This window comes from Macaca mulatta, chromosome 8 (assembly GCF_049350105.2).
Source record: "Macaca mulatta isolate MMU2019108-1 chromosome 8, T2T-MMU8v2.0, whole genome shotgun sequence".
Classification (NCBI taxonomy): Eukaryota; Metazoa; Chordata; class Mammalia; order Primates; family Cercopithecidae; genus Macaca; species Macaca mulatta.
Genome location: NC_133413.1, coordinates 24,922,661 through 24,941,183, shown reverse-complemented (window position 1 = coordinate 24,941,183; position 18,523 = coordinate 24,922,661). Strand labels below are relative to the sequence as shown.

The 18,523-nt window shown below is 44.9% G+C and overlaps 1 protein-coding gene and 1 pseudogene across 3 annotated transcripts in view; one reads left to right on the top strand and one right to left on the bottom strand.

Moving 5' to 3' along the window:
* Nucleotides 1-10,831, top strand: part of TNFRSF10A (TNF receptor superfamily member 10a) — a 34,618-nt gene extending 23,787 nt beyond the window's left edge. The window contains exons 3-10 of one of the 2 annotated variants that reach the window (XM_015144975.3): nt 176-289; nt 1,027-1,138; nt 2,185-2,258; nt 2,346-2,450; nt 3,034-3,065; nt 3,497-3,679; nt 5,715-5,787; nt 9,801-10,831. In XM_015144975.3, coding sequence (XP_015000461.2) covers nt 176-289; nt 1,027-1,138; nt 2,185-2,258; nt 2,346-2,450; nt 3,034-3,065; nt 3,497-3,679; nt 5,715-5,787; nt 9,801-10,120 — 1,013 coding nt within the window. In that variant the 3' untranslated portion in view covers nt 10,121-10,831. Of the gene's footprint in view, nt 1-175; nt 290-1,026; nt 1,139-2,184; nt 2,259-2,345; nt 2,474-3,033; nt 3,066-3,496; nt 3,680-5,714; nt 5,788-9,800 lie in introns of both variants that reach the window. The other variant, XM_077943245.1, reaches the window with a different exon arrangement.
* A 6,841-nt stretch (nt 10,832-17,672) lies between these two features.
* LOC709678 (large ribosomal subunit protein eL34 pseudogene) lies at nt 17,673-18,124 on the bottom strand (annotated as a pseudogene). The gene has a single exon (XR_001446599.3). The product of XR_001446599.3 is annotated as a large ribosomal subunit protein eL34 pseudogene (transcript).
* Between the last annotated feature and the right edge of the window lie 399 nt (nt 18,125-18,523).

Below are 18,523 nucleotides of genomic sequence, written 5' to 3'. Positions count from 1 at the left end.
AGTGCCAGTCAGAGGTGTGTAATAGATACAGAATTGACGACAAGACCAAGCTGAGAAGAGGGGATTTCCCTATCTGGGGTCTACTGATAGCCAAAAGAAGAGTTTTCCATTCACCGCCGCCAGCCTCTGGGAACTCTGTTGCAATTCATTCATTGGCTTTTCTCTCCCTTCCCAGGATCTCATAGATCAGAACATTCTGGAGCCTGTAACCAGTGCACAGAGGGTGTGGGTTACACCAGTGCTTCCAACAATCTGTTTTCTTGCCTCCCATGTACAGCTTGTAAATCAGGTACAGAATGTGTGGACCTCGTGTCCAGAGGTGGGGTGAGGGGCAATGAGGGGCAATGAGGTGGGAGTTGTAGCCGATGTGAGTCAGGGAACCAAGTTCCAGCCCAATTTGGTCTTCATCATACCCTGTTCCATGGTTCTGTCTTAGGTCCATAAAATGAAACAGAAAGAAATCATTTTTATAATGCATGCCACCTGGTAGTGCAAACTATCAGCTCCAAGAGGATAGGGGCATCATTACAGCACAGAGAAGGCCTGGCTGAGTGGACAGGGCTGAGTTTCAGTGGTGGTACGGGTCTGCTCTGGGGTCACACTCCCCCTGGGCTCTGTGCTCCTGGCAGGTTCTCGGCCTCACTTAGCCTTCAATTTCTCAGGTACCTCCCTCCTCCCCAGCACGCTGGGTTTCTGGGAAGTCATCCAAGGGTTCCTCTTCTTGCAGACGCTCTCAAATGATACCTGTGCCTCCTTTGCTACTGACCATGCAATCTAAATGGTGCTTTTTCCCTAATCTGATGTAATAACGAATCATGGTCCTTTTGTATGACTCCAAGTGTTGGTGAGAGCTGAAGGGTGGGTGTCCTGTATGAGCCCAAGTGTGCTGGTGCAGAATCTGGCCCTCAGATCTCCTTGGCAAACTGAGTTGAGCTGAGCTGAGGGGGGAGGGGGTTGGGGTGGTGAGGAAAGATCAAGGGACACGTCAGGGAAACACATTCCCAAAACCTTGTATTCTGTCATCAGATGAAGAAGAGAGAAGTGCCTGCACCAGGACCAGGAACACAGCGTGTCAGTGCAAACCAGGAACTTTCCGGAATGATGATTCCGCTGAGATGTGCCGGAAGTGCAGCACAGGGTGAGACAGCAGCCAAGGGGCTCCCAGCAGCCTCAAAGAACCCCCAGAAGCAAGGAACCCTAAAAAACCTGAGTCTCCTTGTACCCCTATCTTTCAGCCCTGACCCCATGGCGCCTCCACCCCCATGGGTGTCCCTAAGCCTGTGGCGTCTCCTGAGCCTGCAACCTGCCCCTCCTGGTTCATCTGCCTGTCCCCACCCCTGTCCCCTGCAGTGGCCCCTTCTCACCCCTCCCCATCACTAGTCCCCTTGGCCAGGCTGACTTGTTCACTTGGCTCAGGAGGCCATGACTTAGGGCCCACAATAGAAGTACATGAAATATTTTATCTTAAAATCATAAGAAAATAATGGTATAGAATCCAGCCAGGGTTATATTTATATTTAAACAAATTGAGTCATAAAATGTAATTTTTAATATTTGCTTTTAATTCAAGAAGACAGAAATGCCCACAGCCCGCAAAAATCATAATAAGGCCATGGGTGGAGCTCCTTCAAGTTCCCATGAGGACCTGAGCCCACCCAGCCGGCCTCATCCCTGGCCCCGATTTCCCAATAAGTCCTGTCTTTTTCCTATTTTGGTTTTGGAAGCAAAGAGTAACTTGCTCTTCTCTGGTCTTCCAGTGTTTGCTGTGATTGAGAGGAACCAGCAGACAGGTGGGGCGAGGGCTCACTTGTACTGTGGGTTAACTGGAGGATGGGGCTCAGCTTGTGGCCACACAGGTGTGTGGCCTTCCCCTGGAGTGTGATTCCTCCTAACGCAGGCCTCCCCTGCAGCCCAGGGAAGATTAATGTTTGCCCGGCACAGAAGGCTCCTGGAGCTGCAGCTCTGACCATAGGGCAGGGAGGCCGAGGGGCTAAAGTGCGCATGCTCAGACCTTTCCCCAGCCTCAACAAAGGAGCATAGTGGGACCCCCTGCAGACACGATGAGACTGTCCTTCCCCTGACGCCTTCTCAGGGACACTGGGGAAGGGAGGGTGGCTCATCTTTCATCCCACCTGGCCAACTTTCCATCAAGAGTCCCCCCTCTCCCTCCCTGTGTGTATCCAGGTGTCCCAGAGGGAAGGTCAAGGTCAAGGATTGTACGCCCTGGAGTGACATCGAGTGTGTCCACAACGAATCAGGTACAAAGCACACTGGGGAAGCCCCAGCTGCAGAAGAGACAGTGACCAGCAGCCCTGGGACTCCTGTCTTTCCCTGTCTTTTCTCAGGCAATGGACATAATGTATGGGCGATTTTGATTGTGATAGTTGTGATTTTGGTTGTCCTGTTGCTGTTGGTGGCTGTGCTGATGTTCTGTAGGCGCATCGGCTCAGGTAGGTGCTGGCTGAGGGCAGGGGCGCTGGGCACTCTCTGCCCTGCCTCCTCCTGTTCCCACAGACAGAAACGCCCACGCCTGCCCCAAGTCCTAGTGTCTGTGGCCTGGCTCTATTTTCCTCCTTGTGATCACTCCCCATCCTTGCATCCTTGCACCCCTAGGACCCTGGTCTCATCCGTCCCTCTCCCGAAGCTGGGCGTCCCCTCATCTCCCAGCCAAGTCTGGGAAGGCAGGGCCAGTTCCTCCGTTGTTCAGGACCAGCCAGGCAGGGGGCAGTCAGCTCCTCAACTGGGTGACAAGAGTCGGGATGAGAAGTGGTCATGGGATTTATGTAGCTTTGTTCAGAGCAGAACACAAAGCAGAAAACAGCAGTTTTCCATGTGTTTGTTTTTAGCCTACTTCCCTTATACTCCTCCTCCTGAAGGAGCTCCCAAGTTAGCAAGGCCTCATGTAGATCCCCAGGCCTGGGGTTTCTTGTCCAGTGTCCCAGCCCCCAGCCCACCCCTGCCCAACACTGCCCTCTAAGAAGGAGTGCTGCATGGGCCCTTCCTGGCCACTAAGGGAACTGCCTTCTCTTCTAGGTTGTGGAGGGAACCCCAAGTGCATGCACAGGGTGAGTTGATTTCTCCAGGAGCTGGGGCTGGCTCAGGAACTGCTTCTTGCTCACAGCGTGGCCCAGGTGGGTGGGTCCACGTGTTATCATGGCTACCCTGAGTCTCTGAAGTGGCCTGGACGCTGTGGATTGACTATGGGGGACACAGGCCATTTTGAGCATCATACAGGGTAGCAGGCCATGCTGCAGCCCTGTCCTTCCTACAGGCCGGGTGACACCCTTACCCCACAGCCTGTACCCTGGGGATGGGGTAAGCCCCCGAGCCCAGCACCAGAGCCTGGCCCCAGCCTCAGGTCCTGGATGTGCTGAGCATGGACTTCCTGGAGTGACCTCATTGGGAGAGTGTGGTGGCAGCAGGTCCAGCTGTGCCCTGGGGACCCCGTGGGGAGCCCTGGGTGTGGGCTTCTGAGTTGGCTCTTTGCCTTCCTAAGGTGTTTCTCTGGTGCTTGGGTCTCCTACGAGGGCCTGGGGCTGAGGACAATGCCCACAACATGATTCTGAACCACGGAGACTCGCTGTCCACTTTCATCTCTGAGCAGCAAATGGAAAGCCAGGAGCCGGCAGATTTGACAGGTGTCACTGTACAGTCTCCAGGGGAGGCACAGTGTCTGCTGGTGAGTGGGGGACAGGCCAGGCCCCTCCAAGACCTTGTAGGCAGGGGATGAGGGCCGTGCCTCGGCTCTCCTGGTCAAGGGGGAAGTGGAGCCTGAGGGAGATAGGACTGCAGGGGACGGGGCTGCGTGGGGAAAAGAAACCACCCTCACAAGGGGACAGCCACTCTTCCAGATGTCTGCTTCTTAGTCCCTGTCCTGTCCTTGCCATGTCCTCAGAAACTGGAGCTCCACAGGAATAGAGTGAGGGTCACAGGGTTTGTTGATGACTGAATAAAGCTGCACGGTCTCCACTGTGTGCTCCTAACAGAAGTTAGGGAGCCCTTGCTCCTAACAACAGGGGTTTTAAATGTACTCTGAAATTATTATTGCATTAAATATATTTGGATATAAATCTCTGCCCAGATTTCTGAATATGGTTGTATGGAGGCTTCCAAGAAGAAGCACAATTTCCAAGTCAGCGTGTGACAGTACTGCTTACTGTGCATACGCACATACATGCACATGCACACACACATGCATGTACACATGCATGTACACACACACACATGCACACAGCCCCCAAGCGTTGGTTTGTACCAGTTTATATATTTTGATTCAACATTGAAGGGCTTTTTCTTTTTTTTGCTATTTAGGAAAACATTGTTTTAAATGAACATTTCTTTGTTTTGACTGTTTTTGCATAAGATCAGTGTCTTGTCTCTCAGAGTCTTTATGAGAAAGGTCTGCTCTCCTACTCATGCTTTTTCTCACATTCAGACAATAGATTCTTAATTTCTTCTTGCCCCTTTTTGTTCTAATATTTTCAGGTGTAGAAGCTTTAATTTTTAACCAGTGAAATCTGTAGATACATTTACCTTTTCATTGCTCATTACTGTAGACAGACCTTTCCCCAACACAAGATGAACTCCTCTAACTTCTTATGGAGATATTTTTTTCAAAGATGTGATTTTTTCATATAACTATAGAATCTAAATGGAACTTGTTTTGTGTTTCAGTGCAAAGCGAGGCACTCCCTGAATTGTTCTAGTCGCTGTCTGGTTTTTCCAACCCCTTTGAGCCACTGATTCTCCTGTTTCCCTCTGCTTTGGTTAAATGCTTAATCACAGGTTAAATGCTCATGTAGACAATGATCTCCTTCCACCTAGACTGTTCCATTTGGTTGCTTTCTTGCATTAGTACCCATTTATTCTAACCAAAAATGTAAAAAATAAAAATAAAAAAAGTAAAAAGAAAGCAAACATTAAAAAGGTCAATAATCTCTAATCTCTCCAGCTTGATAAGGTGCTTTGATGTGAAGAAATGGTTTATACATTTAAAGTGAGAAAATTTAAACTGTCAAAAGGTATTCAGTGAGGAAAGAGAGCATCTTCCACTCTGCAGTGCCCTGGGTTTTCCTCAAGTAACTATGAGATACCATTTCTTGTGATTCTTTGTCCAAATCGATGCATCAGTATATGTGCATACAAAAGACATCATATTATTAACCAATGGTCCCCAACATTTTGGCACCAGGGACCAGTTGTGTGGAAGACAGTTTTTCTATGGACTGGGAGGTGAAGATGGTTTTGGGATGATTCATATTGTGTACTTTATTTCTATTCTTATCGCATTATAATATATAATGAAATAATTATACAACTTACCATAATAGTGTCAGTGGGAGCCCTGAGCTTGTTTTCCTTCAACTAGGTGGATCTATCTGAGGGTGATGGGAGATAGTGACAGATCATCGGGCATAAGACCCTCATAAGGAGCGTGCATCCTAGATCCCTCACATGCACAGCTCACAACAGGGTTCGCTCTCCTATAAGAATCTAATGTTGCCGCTGATCTGATGGAGTGGAGCTGAGGTGGTAATGCCAGCAGTGGGGAGTGACTGTGAGCTCTGTGGGACTAGAGGTTTTTCGGCATCTCCATGATGACCCAAGAGGGAAAGTGATGTGCTGCAGGTCTCAGGGCTGGCTGGTGGTCAGGGTCAGTACTAGACTGCAGGACCCCTGACTCAGACCAAGGCGTTCTCCACTGTGTGTTACAGGGACCGGCAGAACCTGAAGGGTCTCAGAGGAGGAGGCTGCTGGTTCCAGCAAATGGCGCTGACCCCACTGAGAGTAAGTGTTTTGCTCCTGGAGGTGCAGCAGGAATGGAGGGAATAGGGACAGTGTCCTAAGTGGTGTCCCCATTGCTGAGAATGCTCTTCCAGAGCATTCCATGCCAGAAACGGGGTCCTGTGCTATAAGACCATCAAGGCCCTAAACTGTCTTCTTCCGTCTCTTCTTCCCACTCATTCTTTCTGCATGCTATTAATGACACTAACCATTCTGTCTATCCCCTTCTCCACTTCCTCTCTCCTCCTTTGTTGTTCAGGACCTCCTGAGGAGCTGCGCTGTCCTGCATGGCACAACTGACTTCAGTGGGCTAATAGCTCTTTATCTGTGCCTAAGCCCAATTTGCAGAGCTGTTGTATAAACTACATACTGATTCCAAAGACTTAATGAAAGAAAGAATGGAAAATATTTCACTCATTTGAAATATTTCACTCATTATTTGAGACCAGGGATTGGGTCTAGGTCTTGGTGCTCACTGCACAGAAAGCCAATCACTGAGACAACTATTGACAAGGAAGAAGGCTTTAATTGGGTGCTGCAGCCAAGGAGATGGGAGCTCAGTCTCAAGTTCATGTCCCCAACTGACTAGAACTAGGGGTTTATATAGTAGGGATAAAATGTAACAATGTGTAAGAAAATAGGAACTAGGGAGGAGTAAAGAAGCAATCAAGATGAATGAGGGGTCCCGCATTCCATTGGATGTAGTGATCTGGTAAGTTTCAGTTCTTTGATACTTTGAGAAGCCTGAAGATCATTTCCTGAAAAAGGAACTCAGATAAAACAAATGTAAGATTTGAGCTTTAAGAACAGAAGGGTCAACTTCTATGTTTACCAAAACAACAACAACAAAAAACTTTTGATGGAACTATTGGGTTGATTTCAGGTCTGCCTTTCTATCTGTCAATCCCACAGTCACAGGGAGTCTGGTCCTGGATCTTTCTGGCTGCTTCATGGTTGAGGAGGGGCATTGTGGGAAGCTTCATATCATGGGTGACCTTGAGGCCACCCAGGAATCAAAAGTTAATTTAATACTAGAAGATTGTGTTTCTTCTGAAACACAATCTCTCTCTCTGTCTTGGCCCCACTTCCACCAAAGACAAATTATAGCAGGACCAGTGTACCTGCAAAATAAGTTTAGTTTCATATATGTGGCCTGATTACCCACACAAAGTGCAACAAAAATCACTGTCCACATAGGCTCTCCTAAGTTGGCTTTGCTGGAACCTCTCACAAGGCCACTGCAATCAAAGCCCTGAGAAAATAACCATTTTCTCCAACTGCGTTCCATTGTAAAAGAAAACGTTATTAACCATATGCAAGCAAACACATTGCCATGAATTAATAGTCACAAATAATTTACACATTCTGGAGAAATTAGGCAGAGGGAGAAATATGCTTCAAATTCTGTTTACAAAAGTATACTCAATATACAAAAAGTTCTCCAGACTCTGGAAAACAAAACCAAAAGAATCAGCAATATTTCAAACCAAGAAAAGCCGTAAAAATTATTTCAGTCCTCCATTAGTTTACCCCACACAATCAACTCCTGCCCAGCTTCATGTTTGGTTAACAATCACAGTCTTTATGAACACATCAGTGTGTCTTTTATTTACTTACTTATTTCTGAGAGAGTCTCGCTCTGTCACCCATGCTGGAGTGATGAGGTGCAATCTCACCTCACTGCAACCTCCATCACCTGGATTCTAGGAATTCTCATGCCTCAGCTTCCTGAGTAGCTGGGACCACAGGTGTGCACCATCACACCTGGGTACTTTTTGTATTTCCAGTAGAGACAGGGTGTTGTCATGTTGACCAGGCTGGTCTCAAACTCCTGGCCTCAAGTGATGGACATTCGCCCGCCTTGGCCTCCCAAAGTGCTGGGATTACAGACATGAGCCAATGTGCCTGGCCACACATTGGTCTTTCAGTTACTGCCCTGAAAGTTTTCTCTGTAATCCAATGACAACAATTTTTAATTACATGAAAAATTTACTTAAAACATCCCATTTATATTTACCGAATTCTTTCATTTTTCAGTTTATCCAGATTGCTTCTGAAAATTGAAATATTAGACACCATCATTTAAAGTTAGTTATTTCTTTGTCAACCATTTTTTTAATAGCCAGTGAACATCAGGTGCTCACCTAAGAGCTTCAAAGTTAAATATATAGGCATTTTCACCAATAACTCAGAAGACTCAGCTGTTTTCATTAAACCAACAACATTAAATTAATCTTACTTACAGTTTCCCGTGACTCTAGCAAACACATACAAATAATTATCAAAACATAATCCAACTGCTGCAGCAACACACAAGCCCCAAAACTACCCAGACTGAAACAGGGTGCTTCCTCTCTCCATTGGTTAGGTTTGATCAACCTGCCAACAAAAATTCTTTCAAATTTCTCAAATTGAGAGGAGCCAGTCGTGCTGCCTGGTACCCACAAAAGACACTCACTTGCCCCAACATGACACACAATTACCAACAAGCCCCCAAGAGTGTCCAGACTGAGAGGCAGAGTGCATCCCTTTCAGTTCCAAAGTCTGAACTTGGGCCTGTTCAACCTGCAAATGGAAATTCCTTTACAAATTTCTCAAACTGAGAAGAGCAGATCCTGCTGTCTGAGCCTATAAAGGACAATCACCTATCTGGATGCAAATGCCAAATTTCAAAGGCAATTCTTCTGAGGTAATCAGGAATGTGGTTGGGGACGGCTGCAGTGGGACCAGAGAGAGACTGAAACTCACTTCCAGCCAAAATTAGTGGGGCAACTGCTTGGGAGGGCTTCTGAGACGCCTGGCCCATGGCAGCAGAACCATGAGCAACACTTTCCCAGCCAGGGAACCAGAATCTGTTACCAAAACCTCAGGGGTTTGGTCTAGGTCCCGCTGCTCACTGCATAGAAAGCCAGTCACTGAGATGATGAGTATTGCCAAGAAAAAGGCTTTAATCAGGTGCTGCAGTGGAGGAGATGGGAGCTCAGTCTCAAATCCATCTCCCTGACTCACTAAAACTAAGGGTTTATATAGCAGGCAAGAAATGTAACAGTGTAAGAAAGTAGGAACTAGAATGGGGCAAGGAAACAAGAGGAATGAGGGGTCCCACATCCCATCATTGTCTGGATGTAGTGATCTGGTGAGTTTCAGTTCTTTGATACATTTTTGAGATGCCTGAATGTCTTTCCTGAGGAAATACTTCAGATAAAACAAATGTAAGTTTCAAGTGGTTAAGGACCAGAAGGGTCAATTTCTATGTTTATCAAAAAAACCTTTCTATGGGACAATTGAGTGAGTTTCAGTTTTTGTATATTGGTTGCATATTAAATTATATTTTACACATATTCAGTACCACACATCAAAATGAATGTCACTTTTTTCTTTTTTATGTTCTTTAAATGAGGCTGTTAGAAAACATAGCCTGGTATTCCTGGCCCTTTCTATCCCTGTGGATGGTGGTGTGCAGTGCTTTGCACACACATCTCATTTCATTTAATCCCTGGTAGTCCTGAGATCTGGGCAGGATTGCTCTGTCTTCAGGTTTGCTTCTTGGTCAGGGCCTGGTTGCCCCCACCTAGCTCTGCCCCAGACCCTGCACTTCCCACAGATGCAGAAGTGGCCGCCCTGGGACCTGCTCCCATGGCAAGCGCAGCCCAGGCAGCCTCCCTCCTCTGAGCTCCCGCTGCAGCCACTCTCTCTCCCTTCCTCGGGCTCTCACCCACTTTGCTTTCTGCCTCCTTAGGGTCCATCCATTCTCCCCAGGTGGGTTCTCAGCCCTCTCTGAGGGCAGATTCTCTGGTGACCTTGGTGTCCGTCAGTGCCTTGGGGGCCACGGAGACCGGGCAGTGTGGGCGGGCTGTCTGTGAATGGGAGGTGGGTGGGCAATGGAGCAACAAGTTTGCCCATGCAAGGGGCTCTCCAGGTTCTCCTCTTGGGTTCTGGGCCTGATGTGGGAACCTCTGCCCCTTCTGAACTGAGTCCCAACTCACCAAGCTGTCTCTGTGGCTTTCTCCACCCAGCTATGATGCTGTTCTTTGACAACTTTGCAGACATCGTGCCCTTTAACTCCTGGGACCAGCTCATGAGGCAGCTGGGCCTCACAAACAATGAGATCCACATGGTAAGAGCTGATACAGCAGGCCCAGGGGATGCCTTGTATGCAATGCTGATGAAATGGGTCAACAAAACTGGACAGGATGCCTCGATCCACACCCTGCTGGATGCCTTGGAGAGGATAGGAGAGAGACATGCAAAGGAGAGGATTCAGGACCTCCTGGTGGACTCTGGAAAATTCATCTACGTGGAAGATGGCACAGGCTCTGCCGTGTCCTTGGAGTGAAAGACTCTTTTTACCAGAAAGAGTGTTAATAGTTTTTTTGGTGTTAATAGTTTTTTTGTTTGTTTGTTTTGTTTTGTTTTGTTTACATGTATATAAAATAAATACTTAGCTGGGTGTGGTGGTATGCCTGTAATCCCAGCACTTTGGGACGGTGAGGCGGGTGGATCACTTGAGCTCAGGAGTTCAAGACCAGCCTGACCAACATGGTGAAACGCCGTCTCTACAAAAAAATACAAAAATTAGCTGGGTGTGATGGTGCGTGCCAATATTCTCAGCTACTCAGGAGGCTGAGGCAGGAGAATCGCTTGAACCCACGAGGCGGTGAGCCAAGATTGCACCACTACACTCCAGCCTGAGGGACAGAGCAAGACTCCATCTCAAGATAAAATAAACTTGAAAGAATTATTGCCCGACTGAGGCTCATATGCCAAAGAAAAATCTGGTTCTCTCCTGAGCTGGCCGGTCTGCTTGGGTCTCCATGTGTTTCCTTATCATGGTGGTTAATTGTAGGTGCTAATGTGAATGGATTAAAGAACACCTAGAGCACTGGTAAGGCATTATTTCTGGGACATTATTTCTGGGCATGTCTTCGAGGGTGTTTCCAGAGGGGACTGGCGTGCAGTCGGGTGGACTGAGTGGAAAAGACCCACCCCTAATGTTGGGGGACACCATCCAATAGACTGGGGAGCCAGATAGAACAAAAAAAGAAAAGCAAATCCATCTGATCTCCTGGAGCTGGGACACTCTTATTCTGCCTGTGGACATCAGACTCTAGGATTTCCAGCCCTTGGACTCCAGGGCTTATATGAGTGGCCCCCCGAGGATGTAAGGACTTTGGTCTTGAACTAAGAATTACACCATCGGCTTCCCTGGGTCTTAGGTTTTTGGACTGGATTAAGCCCTGCTTCCAGCATTCCAGGGTCTCTGCTGTGAAGATGGCCTGTTGTGGAACTTCTCAGTCTCCATTATGAGATGCATTAATTCCTCCAATAAGTCCCATTTCATATAGAGTCATTTGCTCCACAACAACATTTCAGTCAAGGGAACAGCATATAAGATGGTGACTATCCAGTAAGCTAAGGTTAATTTATTAATTATTTAATTTATTTACCGTGAGTTCAAGTCACAATTGAAGTACATGTACCTTTGGAGATTTGGACTTTTGTATATAAAAATACTATTTTTTTGGCAGGGGTAGGGGGGAGCTCTCATCTTAAACAAATGTGTTATTTGGTGCCTATGCAAAGATTTGGCTAAAAGGAAGAAAAGAATTGCTTCCGTAAATCAAGCATTTTCTTAGAAAAATGGGAGCCCACCTAAATGTTTTTCAAGCTCACGTGATCCGAGGTAATCTTTAGTATATGAAAAGCTAGTTTAAGTTTCTTGGTTTAATTAAAACAGACAATTCTTCAGAGTTGTCAACATTATATACAGTTCACACATACAACTTCTACCTGGATTTACTAATCAAAACACTTATGTGTCTTTAAGATCATAAAACTGTAAATTCAACTGGAGAACAAAATGTACAAGGAAAATATAAATTTCTTGATGTATATGAAACACAAGAATGAAAAAAAGGATTGAAAAGAGTCATATATTTTCAATGTATGGTTCTTTGTATTTTGTTTGTGTGTTTTTTATGTTATGTGTTTGTTTGTTTTGTGTTTTTTATGTGTTATGTGATGTTTGTATCTTTTTTTTGTTTCTTTTTTTTTTTTTTTTGAGAGTCTTGCTCTGTCGCCCAGGCTGGAGTGCAGTGGTGTGATCTCAGCTCACTGCAAGCTCCGCCTCCCAGGTTCATGCCATTCTCCTGCTTCAATCTCCCAAGTAGCTGGGTCTATAGGCACCCACCACCACGCCCGCCTAATTTTTTGTATTTTTAGTAGAGACGGGGGTTCACAGTGTTAACCAGGATAGTCTCAATCTCCTGACCTCGTGATCTGCCTGTCTCGGCCTCCCAAAGTGTTGGGATTACAGGTGTGAGCCACCGCGCAAGGCCATTTCTTGTGTCTTTTTTGGTATGGTTTTTATAAGGTGTCTACTTTTAAGTATTTTTATATTTAATTTTTGGTAACTTAAAAATCTTAGTTATATTAACCTAAGTTAAATGAAGGTTATTTGTATTAGTCTGTTTTCTGTTGCTATCACTGAATACCTCAGAGTAGGGAGTGGGTAATTTATAAAGAAAATCAATTTATGTATTATGGTTCTTGGGGCTAGGAAGTCCAAGGGCAAAGGGCCAAACCTAGGGAGGGCCTTCTTGCTGACGGACTCTGATATGGTTTAGATCTGTGGCCCCACCAAAGTCTCATGTTGCATTGTAGTCCCCAGCGTTGGAGGTGGGGCCTGGTGGAGGTGATTGGATCATGAGGGCAGATTTCTCATAAACGTTTTAACACCATTCCTCTTGGTACTGTCCTCCTGACAGTGAGTGAGTTCTCATGAGATCTGATTGTCAAAAAATCTGTGGCACGTCCCCATTCTCTCTTCTCCTGCTCTGGCCATGTGAAGTGCTGTCTCTCCCTTTGCCTTCTGCCATGATTGTAACTTTCCTGAGGCTTCCCTATTTGCCAAGCAGATGCCAGCATTGTGCTTCCTGTACAGCTTGTGGACCTGTGAGCCAAATAAACCTCTTCCTCTTTATAAATCACCCAGTGTCTGGTATTAATTTATAGCAATGCAAGAACAAACTAATACAAAGTCTCTGCAGAGTCCCAAGTTGGTGCAGGACATTATAGGGCGAGGGGACACACTGAGAGGCAAACAGGCTTTTATAACAGAGTCACTGTATTAGTTTGTTTTGCATTGCTATAAAGAAATACCTGAGCCTGAGTAATTTATAAAGAAAATAAGTTAATTAGCTCACACTTCTGCAAGCTGTACAGGAAGCATGGCGGCTTCTGCTTCTAGGAGGCCTCAGGAAGCCTCCAATCATGGCAGAAGGCAAAGGGGGAGTGAGCTGTCTCACATGACCAGAGCAGGAGGTAGAGAGAGAGGGGAAGGTGTCACACACTTATAAACAACCATATACTGGCCAGGCATGGTGGCTCACGCCTATAATCCCAGCACTTTGGGAAGCTGAGGCAGTGGATCACCTGAGCTCAGGAGTTCAAGACCAGCTTGGCCAACATGGTGAAACCCCGTCTCTACTAAAAATACAAAATTAGCCGGGCATGGTGGCATGGTGGCGGGTGCCTGTAACCCCAGCTACTCCGGAGGCTGAGGTGGGAGAATCGCTTGAACCCAGGAGTGGAGGTTGCAGTGAGCCAAGATCGCACTGCTGCACTCCAGCCTGGGCAACAACGCAAGACTCTTTCTAAAAACACAAAAATGAATAAACAAAAAAACTATGAGACAGAAAAGATGGGTTTTTGCTAAAATAAAAAATAATATTGTTTTAGTTTGGAAGTTATTCAAAGGTTGTTTCAAAATGAATCATTAAATAACAGATCAAACTGAATGGATATTGTCTCAGTCTGATTTGTGCTACTATGACAGAACACCTGAGACTGGGTGATTTAGTTAAATATGGAGATTTGTTTTTTACTGCTCTGGAGGCTTGGAAGTACAAGGTCAAGGGGCCCCTATTTGGCAAGGGCCTTCTTGTGGCCTCATCACCTGGTGAAAGGTGGAAGGACAAGAGGGCATGCATGAGAGGAAGGGAAAACATACAAGAGGGGGCCAAACTCACTTTTATAACAAATCTACTCCTGCAATAACGAACCCACTTCCACAATAATGTATTAATCCATTCATGTGGGAAGTACCCTCATAATCCAATCATCCCTTAAAGGTCTCACCTCCCCCCACTGTTGCATTCAGAATTAAGTTTCCAACACATGAACTTTGGGGGGCACATGCAAATCACAGCAGAAATAAAAAGCTGAAAGAGAGAAAACAAGAGAATCCTATGTGCTCAAGTTGATTAAACTGAATGAATTTATTATATTACTTTTAAAAATGAGCCTAAATACTGAGAGTGAACTGACACAGAACTAGAATTTGAATTTCTCTGTTAAAAGGACAAAACAGGCCGGGCGCGGTGGCTCAAGCCTGTAATCCCAGCACTTTGGGAGGCCGAGACGGGTGGATCACGAGGTCAGGAGATCGAGACCATCCTGGCTAACACGGTGAAACCCCATCTCTACTAAAAAAAAAAAATACAAAAAACTAGCCGGGCGAGGTGGCGGGCGCCTGTAGTCCCAGCTACTCAGGAGGCTGAGGCAGGAGAATGGCGTAAACCCGGGAGGTGGAGCTTGCAGTGAGCTGAGATCCGGCCACTGCACCCCAGCCTGGGCGACAGAGCAAGACTCCGTCTCAAAAAAAAAAAAAAAAAAAAAAAAAAAAGGACAAAACAGGCTGGACGCAGTGGCTCACGTCTATTATCCCAGCACTTTGGGAGGCCGAGGTGGGTAGATCAACTGAGGTCATGGGTTTGAGACCAGCCTGGTCAACATGGTGAAACCCCATCTCTACTAAAAATACAAAATTAGCTGGGCGTGATGGCAGGTGCATGTAATCCCAGCTACTTGGGAGGCTGAGGCAGGAGAATCACTTGAACCCAGAAGGTAGAGGTTGCAGTGACCTGAGATCGGGCCATTGCTCTCCAGCCTGGGTGACAGGTTGAGACCCTGTCTCAAAAAAAAAAGCACTACAGAAGGTTAGGTGAATGTAAAAAACCTTTTAGATCTCAGTTTTTCTAAGCAATTAAAAACCTAATAAAGGCAACAAATGAGTTATTATTATTACTATTACTATTATTTTGAGACAGGGTCTTGCTCTGTAGCCCAGGCTGGAGTGCAATGGTGTGATCATGGCTCACTGTAGCCTCCACCTCCCCGGGATCAGGTGATTCTCCCACATTAGCCTCCTGAGTAGCTGGGACTACAAGCATGTGCCACCATGCCCAGCTAATTTTTTAAAAATTTTTATTTATTTATTTATTTATTTATTTATTTATTTATTTATTTATTTTGAGATGGAGTCTCGCTCTCTCACCAGGCTGGAGTGCAGTGGCGCGATCTTGGCTCACTACAACCTCTGCCTCCCTGGTTCAAGTGATTCTCCTGCCTCAGCCTCCCAAGTAGCTGGGATTACAGGCACGTGCCACCACGCCTAGCTAATTTTTGTATTTTTAGTAGATGGGGTTTCACCATGGTGGCCAGGATGGTCTCGATCTCTTGACCTCGTGATCCACCCACCTCGGCCTCCCAAAGTGCTGGGATTACAGGTCTGGGCCACCGTGCCTGGCCTAATTTTTTCTTTTTGGTATTTTTTGTAGCTATAAGGTTTTGCCATATTACCCAGGCTGATCTTGAACTATTGGGCTCAAGCAATCCACCCACCTTGGCCTCCCAAAGTGCTGGGATTACAGGCATGAGCCACTGCACCTGACTGGGAATTATTTTGATAAAATGTAAAATATTGTTTCTTAGGCTGATTACGAGAAAGGGAAAGAAAAACCTGCAGTCTGACTGTTCCTCCTTATGGAAAGCCCATCTAGAAAATGCTAGTATTTTCTCTTGATAGACAGTTCAGTTCAGGACTTTTTGCTTCCTAGTTTTCACTAAAATTTAAAGTTACTAAGGATAACAATTGTAGTTAGTGTATAATTCTGTACATAAGATTTGCCAAAGAAGATGGGTTCTTATTAAGAAAAAGAATAAATTTGTCTAATTCAGAAGTTATCTAAAGGTTAATTCTGTTTATGGACTTGCAAAGGTTATTTATGAAACAAGGTAGAAAGGAACCAGTAAGAAGAGGAGAAAGATGTAAAGTAAGTCATGGATTTATGGCCAGGCGTGGTGCCTCACGCCTGTAAACCCAGCACTGTGGGAGGCTGACGCAAGTGGACTGCAACCTTAGGAGTTCAAGATCAGCCTGAGTGATGTGGCAAAAGCTCATCTCTAACAAACAAACAAAAAAAAAGAAAAATAAAAAAATTATGGTGAAGATGTATTTTTGGTAATGAAGGTTAGAAAGAAAAGAGAATAACTTTGTATGAGAAAAAGTCTTACATGATGAATATAGGAACATATTCTAATATAAATTGAATGATTATTAAAACAAAGACAGACAATTTAGGACAAAACAGAAAGTTCTAGCATGTCATCAATGATCCATGTAAGTACATTGTAAAATATTCTTTAAAATCTGATAGAAAATTGAAAAGTTTGGCTAATTGACATTGCTCGTGGTTAAAAGCTCAGTCTTGATGAAGGTAAAATAAGAAGTATTGTAAAGAAATACACTGGCAGTTTGCCAATTCTTCTTTAATATAGTTCATCATGAAGTCATATTTAAACAAGGGGCCACATTTCACACCCATGCTTGCGTTGCTTCGTTTCACACTGTATTGCTCTTCTGCAGAGATAGTACTAGCAATAAAGTACTTACTTGTCACATGCCTAAAGTGAATTTCTTAATTGCACAAAATACACAGTGGGATTGGTGGACTTAAAGACATTAATTCATATACCAGAAATGAAATATTCATCTTTTTTTTTTTTTTCCTTAGGCCCTGGGTAACACGGTAGCCTCCAAGACAACTGAGTAGGAAAAAAAATTGGGGGTTGGTGTCCTGTTTATTTGTTTTTGCTTTTAATTTACATTTATCTGCTGTTTGTTTTCATTGGGATTTGGCTTATACATACAATTGTAAGTCCATTGTTGTTGTTGTTGTTGTTTTTTGTTTGTTTTTTTTTTTTTTTTGAGATGGAGTCTCGCTCTGTCACCAGGCTGGAGTGCAGTGGAGTGATCTTAGCTCAATGCAACCTCCCGGGTTTAAGTGATTCCCCTGCCTCAGCCTCCCAAGTAGCTGGGACTACAGGTGCCCACCACCACACCTGGCTAATTTTCGTATTTTTAGTAGAGATGGAGTTTCATCATGTTGGCCAGGATGGTCTCGTTCTCTTAACCTCATGATCCATTCACCTCGGCCTCCCAAAGTGCTGGGATTACAGGCATAAGCCACCGTGTCTGGCCGTATTTTAGTTTCTAATGGAAGGCTTATATTTGGTTCTATGAACAGCCATTTTGTTTCCTGTGCATTTCCAACCATTTATCATTTGTTCTATTTACCTAAACTTCCTAAGCTACCTTTGTCAAACCTGCAAAAATTGAGAGCTCATACCAGCCATTTAAAATTGGATTGGTTTTGCTTAGCTCTGACGATCTAGAGAGCTACAAGAACTTTAAGTTTCCTGGTAAAAATAAAAATAAAAATAAAGGCTTAAAAGTCCAGCAGAAAAAGAACATTATTGATTTTGTTATCTGAAAAAGCAAGTGAGAGGAGAAATGTTTAAATGGCATTTCTTTTCACGGAAATTCAATTCAATCAATAATTTAAGTTGGTTTCAGATCCTCTTCTTTAGGCAATGAAGAAAAACTGTGATACGGGTACAAAGTTTTAATATTCAGGAAAGATTGGCCTTGCCCTTAAGAAATTTATATTGACTAGGATTTCTCTAAAATTGCTTTAGTTGTGTTTACCATTATTAAAACTAAGTGACATTCACTTGGGTTAAGTAGTAATTTTAAAAATGAGACCTTTCTTTTTTTTTTTTTTTTACAGCAACTCTTTTCATTTTTATTACTCAAAAAAGTTTCATTTTTTTATTTAGCTTTCTGACTCTGTGCTTGTGCCTTCAACACTTTCACAACAATTTTCTGCTCCTCGATAAGGAAAGCACGCTTGATCCTGTCACGAACACATTTAGCACACATGGAACCACCATAGGCCCTGCTGACATGTTTCTTTGTTTTGGACAATCTCATAAGAACTTTAGGTCTTACAGCACGAACTCCTCGAAGTCTGCCTGGGCACACACCACATGCAGATTTTGATGCTTTCCCAACCTTCTTGGTATAAAGGTAAACAATTCTATTACCAGGGGTTCGGGACAGCCTAGTTTTGTTAGAGGCTGTATTGTAGGAAAGCCTACGTCGGTATGTCAAACGCTGGACCATTCTGAGTACCTGCAGACAACGTCCCCGGAAGAGCCATTTTTTTTTTTTTTTGAGACAGAGTTTCACTCTTGTCGCCCAGGTTGGAGGGCAATGGTGCGATCTCGGCTCACTGCAACCTCTGCCTCCCTGGTTCACGTGATTTTCCTGCCTCAGCCTCCCGAGTAGCTGGGATTACAGGCACCTGCCACCACGCCCAGCTAATTTTTATATTTTTAGTAGAGATAGGGTTTTGCCATATTGGCCAGGTTGGTCTTGAACTCCTGACCTCAGGTGATCCACCTGCCTCAGCCTCCCAAAATGCTGGATTACAGGCATGAGCCACTGTGCGCAGCCAACTTTCTACTAATTTTTTATCCCAACCCTTTTATTACGTTTAGGGCTTCATGTGTGCACTTGAAAATAAAATACGTACAAGTGTTGCACCGGTTTGAA